Source organism: Apteryx rowi, unplaced genomic scaffold, assembly GCF_003343035.1.
Source record: "Apteryx rowi isolate R43461 unplaced genomic scaffold, aptRow1 scaffold_170, whole genome shotgun sequence".
In the NCBI taxonomy this organism is placed as follows: Eukaryota; Metazoa; Chordata; class Aves; order Apterygiformes; family Apterygidae; genus Apteryx; species Apteryx rowi.
This window is the reverse complement of record NW_020447975.1, coordinates 116,856-126,170: the sequence shown is the minus strand read 5'-3', so window position 1 is coordinate 126,170 and position 9,315 is coordinate 116,856. Positions and strand designations below refer to the sequence as shown.

The following is a 9,315-nucleotide window of genomic DNA, read 5'->3' as shown; positions in this document are numbered from 1 at the left end:
AAAAAAAAAAAAAAAAAAAAAAAAATCACGTTTTTACCTCCGCAAAACACGGGGCGTTGGAGATGCGCCCGCTCGTGCCCGGATGCAAACGCGTGGGACGCGGTTAGAGCGCGACGCCGGGCTCTGCCCCTCGCTGAGACGGGACTCGGTTAAAACTATAGGGAGTTTATTTATCCCCACAGGTTTTTATCAATCTAACTGAAACCAGTACAGGCAGCTCCGCCTAGACGTAAGCGCAGGGTCACAATTTCCCACCCAGTCTGGCCGACGCTTGCACCTGAGCAGCCAAAGACTTAAGGAAAAAAAAACCACAATTATAAACCAAGTTTACGTTAAGGGGTCACCTCACCACGACTGTTCTCGTTTTCTTCAAATAAAAGTTTAATTCTGCAGGTCGACATAGTCTAAATAGGATTTGTTGCAAGTAGATCTGGGAGACAAAGCGGGGACCCCAGGCGGAGCCGGGCGGCCACGGCGTCGGGGCTGCGCCGGCAAAATCCGGACGTTTCCCAACTATGGACCCGGCAGGGACCGAAGTGAACAGGCTCCGCTGACCCGCCGAGATTAAAAGAATCAAAGTAGTGAACGCTCAAATCAACGTCCAGGAAATTTTGATGCAAATTTGAGATTATGTAGTGTAAAATATCTCTTTTTATTAAAAATACACCCGGGACTTTTTTCCTGTAGGTATTTGAGATAGTCAATACTGCGCACATTTAGCTTTAGAAAAGTCCTATAAAACACCAACAGAACGGGAACAAACGGATCAAACAAGGAAGAAAATTCACTGTTTGTAAGTCATCAGTATGACCACAAGGATTAAATAAAGCGCGAGCGGAAAAGACCGACCGCACAACGTCTTTAGGGTTACCGATCCCCACGAAAGGCCTGACTGATTGGAAAGCGGCTCTTCCAAAGCGGCAGTGGGCACGCGGCATAATTCACGCCAAACATGCCTCCTCGGGGCGTATTTTTGCAAGTCGGGTCCGAGCCGCCGCCGCCGCCGTAGCTAGCAGCCCAGCACCGCGAGCAGCGACGTCCCCCCGCTCCTCTTCCCGGGGACGGGAGCACCCGGGGGCTTTGCGTTTAAATAACCCCCCCACCCCAGGAGCACGTGCACCCTTCCAGCTTTGAATGCTTGGGAAACACATTCCCGGGCTAAGGAGAGGGAAGGGCCCAGGATGCCGAGAACCGCGACGGATGTTTTCAGCAGGAAGGCAGCAGGGGCAACCAGCCACCCCGAGTTTTCCCACCCTTCGGCCACGTGCTTTTACTGCCGTAGCAAAGGCAGCGAAGGGCAGGGGCGCGATTCCACCTTCCCCSTTTGCAGGTGCACAAACCCGGCTGCCTCGGGAGCGGGGACAAGGAACAGGGACCCCCGCTGCCCCCGTCCCCTCCTCCTTCCAACACCCTTCGCCAACCTCTGCCAAGAGGTTTCACGGCTGCTTTTGGGTGACGGCGTCTTCTCTCCTCAGGTCTTCACGTACTGAAACGGGCCCAGGAAGAGCACGAGCAAAGAGGAACCGCAGAAACCACGCTGCACCGGAGCCGAGGCCGGAGAGGAGCGGTGCACAGAGCCGCGGGCAGCGAGGAAGCAGCAGCTTTCCCAGGAGAGTGTTTGGTGTAACAATTTTTCCTTATTAAAAGGCAGAATTTTGGGAGGAGGCGCTTCCTTTTCCTTATTATTATCCACAGATATTTCAAACATGCACGCTTGTTCCAAGAACMGTTTTATACAGGTATTTCACAAGAACACAACACTTAGATTATTCTATATGTCAGAAACAGATCCTGAGAAATACAGTGCAAGGAAATACTGTCTCAATCAATCATACAGCAATTGGTAATTATTTCCATTAGAGCAATTGAGAATGCTTCCTGTTATCTACTGCTACCTACATAACAAACAATATTAGTCACTAACAAGTGCTCAGCCTTCTCCCTTCTTTTCAGCCGCTCTCCCAAGCCAAACAGATTCACGGACCACTGATTCTCATTTTTAGCCATACGCACATTATGARTTGTGGACGTGCATACGTAAAAAGGATCGGCAAGGTATCGGAGGTCTGTTTGATGCATGGGGCATAGTATAACAGAAGACTTTTTCCCCTCTAACGCGTACACACTGAGTCACAGATTGGTTAACTTTAGCTGACGTCAGCTCCCAGCAACGTGGCTGAGGAAAATCCATCTGGTGTGCGTTCTCAAGTTGTTCGAGTTACAGGTTCAAAGCTTTAGCCATAATGGACACAATCCCAAGGTGTGAGATTAAAAGCATTTACCAGTTCACGAGATGAGCCACAGTGAGTTAAAAGTTTTTTTGTGTTTCCAACAGTCATGTTAAAAATCACCATGGTACAGTCCCCGAGAAACACCGAACTCCAGCTTTCCTTATGACCTCGAATTGACACGTTTCGGACTGTAGGAGGAAGACATTGAGGATAACAGTTTACAGGAACACTAAAACCTTCCTAACTGTGTTAGAACATCCACTTGTTGCATTAAGGCCCCAGGTGGCTGAATTTGGCTTTGCCATTTTGCCCGACGTTCAACTGCAACAGTCAATTTTTTATTATTTATTTATGCTGTAGTCCAACCTACCTGAGATATAAATAGCAGACACATTTTCCATTTCAGGAGCTAGTTTTCATTCTAGCAGAGTAAAGTTTGCAGTTTAGACAACATAGTATTTCTAAAGCTTTTCCCTTTAAGGAGACACGCTAGCCAACGCTTACAGTACCGTACAATCTAAGCAGTGCTATTCTGCTTGGCACTAGACAAAAACTAGAGTTACAAACTAATTCCACATTCAATGTTTATTTATTTGTAATACAAATAGAAACGTGTGCCCAAATCTCGCCTTAAAGTTCTACTCAGATTGTTTAAAAAAACCCTACAGAACATTCTTTCATCTTCTGACAGTTAAAAAGCTGCATTTAAAATAAACAGTTTTCAGTAGCCTGTCAAAACAAGTGACATTTTACTGTTGGAGTATCTGCAACTTCTACCAAGGAGAAGTACTTTCTCAAGCAACAGATTTATTATACAATCAGTTGCTTATCATAGAAGATCTTATGATAGGACAATTTTTTAAAAATCAGTTTTAATAGAGATTATCATAATGAAAGGAGTAAAAATCATGGAAAAATTCTCAAGTCCAATTCAGGGAGGCACAGACTCCATGCTTATTGGAAACACCAGTTTCAAGCAGTATCACGCTCCAAAGGAAGACTCTCTTTGGCAACAGACTACTCCATTAGGAAGATACAGCATTAGGAATCCAAGAGTGCAGTTTTACATACTTTGAGTCAAAAAGGTGCATGTTCATCATTAACATAACAAAAACAAGTTAAAAGCATTTTTGAAATGTTGGGACACACACAAACACAAATACCCTACAAGTTCTCTAGGTATCCATGCATGATCTTTATATATGAGCAACTTAGCTACATAAAAAGAAACCATGATTCTGGTTCGTTTAGATCAATGTGCAAGTTCCTTTTTCAGAAGTTATTCAATACTTACTGTAGTATTGTAAATGAAGAGCTTGATAATTCAGCTGTTCTTAGATAAACATACCCATAGTTGAACTGAAACCTGTATTTCCTAACAGAGCATTCCATACTTCTGTAGCTGTTGATAACTGCTGTTCAAATTTTAATAAAAAAAAYAAAAATTTAAAATATTACCAACATCTTCAGCATTAACTGAAAGGCATAAAAAAGATGGTGAGGTATGAGAGCAATGGGCTGCTCTGTATGTTGAGACTTCACTTTTAGCCGACTACCACATAATTTCCAATTGTTTTTTCTCACTTCACTCCGAGAAGATTTAAGACTTGCAAAGCTACTGTATCGGTAGCATGGTGACACGGGCTTTCAGAGGTGCCTTTGTAAATAACTACTTAAAGCACTTCTTTGCAAATWGTAGGTGAAAATGTATATTTGAAACAAAATATTTTGCACCAATTATATTTGTATTCCTTTCGTTTTGTTTATAACACAAGAGATAACAAAGCAAATTTTTAATTAAAAAAAAAAAGACCAAAATCTCAAACATCAGATTTGATTACAGGAAAACTATGTGGCTTCCCCCCCTCCCAAGATCTGCATAAGAACTGAGGCTGAAGACCGAATGCAAAGGAACCAAACAAATAAAGAATGGAGAAAAACAAATCTCTGTATATATATGTATTCTGTTATCTGCAGTGGATGTCTTCACGGAATAGCACCACCATGAAAGATTTTATGTAGCCTAGTGAAACTTCACAAATTCTTCCAGAGTTCTGGGGATCTGGTTTTGGTAGCTGATGTTGTAGATCCGTACTGCTCGGGCAGCCAGGCACTTGAGACTCAGCTTCATTTGAGTTTTAAGGAGTATTTCAGACACCCCTGTTGTACTTTTATCGAGAGGAGTTTTCTTCTGCTTATTCGTCATGTCTGTATGCGCCCCAGCCTCCACCAGGCTAATGATGATGGAATGCAACGTCAAGAAGTCACTGATGGGCCTGTGGTACTGGACTATGATGTGGAGCGGGCTATTTCCTTCGTTGTCCACCGCGTTCACGTCAGCCCCGCAATCTAGCAAGAGTTTTGTGACAAGCGCGTTGGGAAAGCTGCAGACATCATTCGTGTGGAAGTCATCCACCGGCGTACTGGAATTGACAGCATGATGCAGCAAACTAGAGCCGTCCCGAGTCCTGGGGTCGAGATGAATCAGGTTATAAATTTGTTTGTTGATTCGTGACTGATCCTCTTCGCTGCACTGGGTCTTGGTAGAGATGCAGACTAAGTAGAGGAAGGTGAAAATATTGCATTCRTAGTTGTCCATGGCTGTGTGGATGTCAGTGTCTTGGGTGGTTTTGATCCTGGACATTCCTTGTTCTATTTCCAAGACACTGCACCTCAGAACGCTCTCRATGTCCTTGGCTTTAACGGGCTCGTTTAAGTGTATCATCTGGGAAAACACTTGAGCAAACCTCAGGAGATCCTTATGAGTATTCCTATTGCCTTTTTGCCTTAAATGCAAGGCATGGAGCCATAACTTGATACACTGTTCAAACTCCATGTTATCTGCATAAACAGCCCCACGGTAAATAATGGGGTGAGAAACATCAATATTGTCCGAGCCCAGAATTCTTTCACGCACAATGAGGCCTTCCATGTGAAGGGCATCTCTGTCCTGCCTAATAGACTCTAATTCCTGAGGAGTTCTGCATTCAGTTCTGTTTCCATAAGCTTCAATTTGTGGAAGAACTTCTTTTTCAATTATATTCTCGCTGTCTCTGTACCTCTCCAGCATTGCTAAATATAAATAGTGATAAGTCTTCATTATATCATAATTTTCTCTGTCGTTTGCAAATGAGGCACCCAGAAGTTCCAAAGCTTCAATCCTGCTCCTTCGATCGCAATCAGCATGAGCAAGCAGCAGCTCCACAACATCTGCCTTGCAGCTCTCGGCAGCTACTTTCAGAGGAGTCATGCCATGGCCGTTCACCATCATCGCTGCCTTCCACTTGACCAGCTCCCTCACTATTTCTAGATGGCCAGCTTCAGCTGCAAAGTGTAACGCTGTCGCACCACAGTGGGCTTTGGCATTGGGATCGGCGTGCTGCTCGAGGAGATACCTCACCACATCCGTGTGGCCTTTGTAAGCCGCAATCATAAGGCAAGTGTTGTCGTACTTGTTGGCAATGCTGATGTTGGCATTGTTTTCTACCAGGTATTTAACAATGTCCAGTCTGCCATCAAAACACGCAGCCCGCAGGGGAGTTGAATTGGTCACTGTAGTGTGATTCACATTGGCTCCGTGACTAACGAGCAATTTGACAACTTCAAAGTGTCCAGCTCCTGCTGCACACCAGAGAGCTGTGGCTCCATCAATGACAAAGCTAAAAACGTAAAGACAGAAACAAGCAGTTAAACTGCTGCTCTTATAAAGAGAGCTGAACAATATGCAAAGAAGCACATACCTAGCCATCAAAGATATTTTATAGCCATCCTGTTTTTATACTTGAAGGAAATTACCGGAATGGCCAAGACAAAAGAATGAGACTTATCAAGTACACGGACCTCCTGAAGGAAGAAACGCTGGAAGCTGAGACTTCAAAGCAGCCAGGGGGTTTAGCCACATTCTCCACTTGCACTTTCTGGGCTGCTTTGAAGGTCCCACCTCAAGCTCCAGCCCCTGGCCTACCCAGGCCTTGGGAAGAACGGTTACAAGAATTACCATCAATTTGATCTCACGTGTGAGAAACAGACACATTAGAGGGAAAACTTAAAGTTCACGTACTGACAAAAAGAGAACAAAACACAGACGTGAATAAAGGTGGAGCTATACGATACACTGGCTTTGGCAGCAAAGCYGGCTTAAGAAGTTCATATCCTATCRCTTGCTCTCTGTCCCTGTGCTGCAATTTGCCACCCCTTCCGTCGTGCCAATGYCTGTGAGACCACACTGTAAGCCAGACCAGCAATCTGGTTAAAAAAAAAGAAAGAAAGAAAGAAAAAGAAAAGCAGAGGTTATTCTAAGCAGTTTTGTTTCAGAGATCTGTTTTACATTATGGCCCTGTAGACCGCTTACTGGCACTCATAAACGAGGGGACAGTTAACTTTAGCAAAGGAATCACACTTTCTTAAGCCGTTTTCATTCCCAAATCCAGCGTGTCGCATAACTACAAAGATAAAGGCTTATGTTCTTTCCATTCCACCACGTCTTTGAAGCAGCACTTAAATGTAGAAACAGGAGGCGTTCACACCGCACTTAATATACACTCACAGCACATCCCAAACCACAGAGGAAGGACAAATATCTTATTTCCATGTGTCCACGTGGTCACGGTTTTCCAAAGTTAAAATATTGTAACACACCAACTTAATTTTAACAGTGATTTTTATCACTTCACAAAACTCTGTTGTAGCCTAGTAGGAATAGTTGTGTGGCTATTTGCAACTCCAGCACCTCTAGACGACGCTTCAGAGGCCATGTAAAAGCTCCGGAACGCAGAAATGTCTATAGCGCAGATGTGGCTACCTTTACTCACAGTAAGAAGTTCTTTATTTTGCAAATAATCACACTAGAGCATTTTTATTTTAAAATAGGARTAGAGATTTCAGAGTCAGGACCTAAGATTTGTTAACCAAGCAATTTATAGGTGTGCTACAGGTATACACATTCACAARCCCAAAGCCTGGAGGCCAAACAAGTGGATTTTCTGTGTCATGAGATGACAAGAGAAACGAAAACAATGCCAAGCATGATCTGGGGACACGTGACCTGGGGACTCCTCACCGAGGCCAGAGAAGAGGTGATGGCACACTGCGCCCATTGTGTCCCAAACAACACTTCCTTTAATCTCTTTGAGGCAGCGGCTCTGGCAAGCAGAGCCACCAGCCCAGCAATAGAAAAGAGAAAATTCAGCAGCAAAGCRGGGCCCTTTCTATCACTTCCCGCCAGCAGAGGCCCTTCCTCTACCTAAAATCGGGACAGACCCCCTCGCCCTAGGCATCTCCAATTTTTGTTTGGGAAAGGAGGGCTGGAAGAGAATAGGAAAAAAACCACACGCACAAGTCAGTCTCTCCCCCTTCACTCAGCACATGAGAACAAAGTTAGTTTTTTCTTAGTTAGGTGGAGCTCCACAGACGTAACTGCAGCCCATCAAGCAGGAGCCAGATGAAAGTTATCAGTGGGACCCATTACGAGTCCTCCTTCAGTACCCGAAATGAGCTCTCCTTTCTAAAGCCTGTAGCGTACAGTAAGCAACCTGCAAAACCTGAAGCTGTTCACAAGACAAACGTAGCTTCGCGATTAGTCAGCCTCACTTAAGAGTCACAGATGAGCAAGTACTTGCTGAGCGCTGCGGGAGATCTCAGAAACAAGAGAGAGAATGACRCTAATGAAAAAGTTCAGGAATGCGTAAATGCAACAGCCTGCAGTTGTAACCTGAGCACAGGTAGCATTACTTCAAAATCTGGTAACACGTCAGTACGTAACATTCACTGTACCAAAATACGCGCTTTAGCATGGCCAGGAAGTTAAAATTTGTTTAGAAACAGGCTTTCTGCAATGACCTAGCCACATTTCGCAGAACAAACCCATYTACAAATATGATTTGGCAACACAGCATCTACATACAGATGTTGGCTACGAAAGCTAGCTGCCACCAGCAATGAAAATTTCTTCTTTCTTTTTCTAAGCGTGCTGGCCTGCCACCACAACAAACATCCCGGGGTGCCGTGCGTCTGGACAACCTGTCTTCAATCAGCTCCCTGAGATCGGAAACCAGCCTTTTCCAAGAGCAGGAGCGCAACCACCACCGTCCTGGCCACATCCCAGTTCGAGGMGAAGCATTCCCTTCCTCCTACCTCCCCCTGCTGTTTCGGGCAGACGGTACACTTTCCTTCACCTCCCGTCTTAAAACATCACCTCTCGCTCCGGGCCATCCCGCACACGGGTTTTCAGCGGCAAAGGAAGGGGCGATTCCCACGTAATCCGCACGTTTGTCCAAACTGGACGTGGAAAAAGGCGCAACACGAGCGGGCAGAGGCCTGGCTCTGGCCACGCGGACAGCGCTCGCCCTACGCTCACCTGGCCTCCGGGGACGACCCGAGCCTGCCGGGACCCTCAACGCCAGCTGATGTCACAGAATGGCACATTTTGGTACGGCTGGGGGAGAAAAGGGCAYCTGCCTACCGCGGCGGGCAACTCTCCAGGCTGCGGTGAGGCCGGTATCCTTTCCGTAACTTCCACTGGGGAATTTCAGAAATACAAAAGGCACCTACAGCTCTTACGGTAACTTTATGAACATCAGTTGAGGGAGTGGCGGTCTGTAAGGCGCTCCGGTGCCCGCACAGCTGCTCGTGGCTTTCTCGGCCACCAGCTGAGCAATAAAGAGAGGGCGATTAGCGTCAGCAGCTCACAGGAAGGTCACGAAAGCACCGGGGGCCGGGTCGAACCGGGTCGCTCGTGTCGGCRGGCTCGGCCTGGAAGGAAAGGGGGCGAGGCGACGTGCTCTACGTACCCGTCGAAGCGGACCGTGCCGGTCTGCTGGGTCTGCACGCGGTAGTGCTCCAGGAGCAGGCGGACCACCTTGGTGTGGCCGTTGCGGGCGGCGATGATGAGCGGCGTGGAGCGCTGGCCGCCGTGCTGGCTCACGTAGCCCAGCAGGTACTTGATGTCGCTCTCGGAGCGGTTGAGGAGCAGGGCGGCCAGGGTCAGCACGCGCCCCTCGCTCGCCGCCTTGTACACGTAGCCCGCCAGGCCCTCCATGGCGGCCTCCTCCTCCTCCCGGCTCCGGGCCCGCCGCCCGGGCCTGCC

General features: G+C 46.6%; 2 protein-coding genes across 2 annotated transcripts in view; one reads left to right on the top strand and one right to left on the bottom strand.

Moving 5' to 3' along the window:
• The window catches only part of ITGA11 (integrin subunit alpha 11), a 61,948-nt gene extending 60,458 nt beyond the window's left edge, over positions 1-1,490 (top strand). The window contains exon 27 of the mRNA XM_026060720.1: positions 1,476-1,490. Coding sequence (XP_025916505.1) covers positions 1,476-1,490 — 15 coding nt within the window. The remainder of the gene's footprint in view (positions 1-1,475) is intronic.
• A 223-nt stretch (positions 1,491-1,713) lies between these two features.
• FEM1B (fem-1 homolog B) lies at positions 1,714-9,309 on the bottom strand. Its single transcript, XM_026060736.1, has 2 exons — positions 9,020-9,309; positions 1,714-5,890 (listed from the first exon to the last, which is right to left on the bottom strand). Exons 1-2 carry the CDS (start codon positions 9,265-9,267, stop codon positions 4,255-4,257), a joined length of 1,884 nt encoding a protein of 627 aa, XP_025916521.1. The 5' UTR covers positions 9,268-9,309; the 3' UTR covers positions 1,714-4,254.
• Between the last annotated feature and the right edge of the window lie 6 nt (positions 9,310-9,315).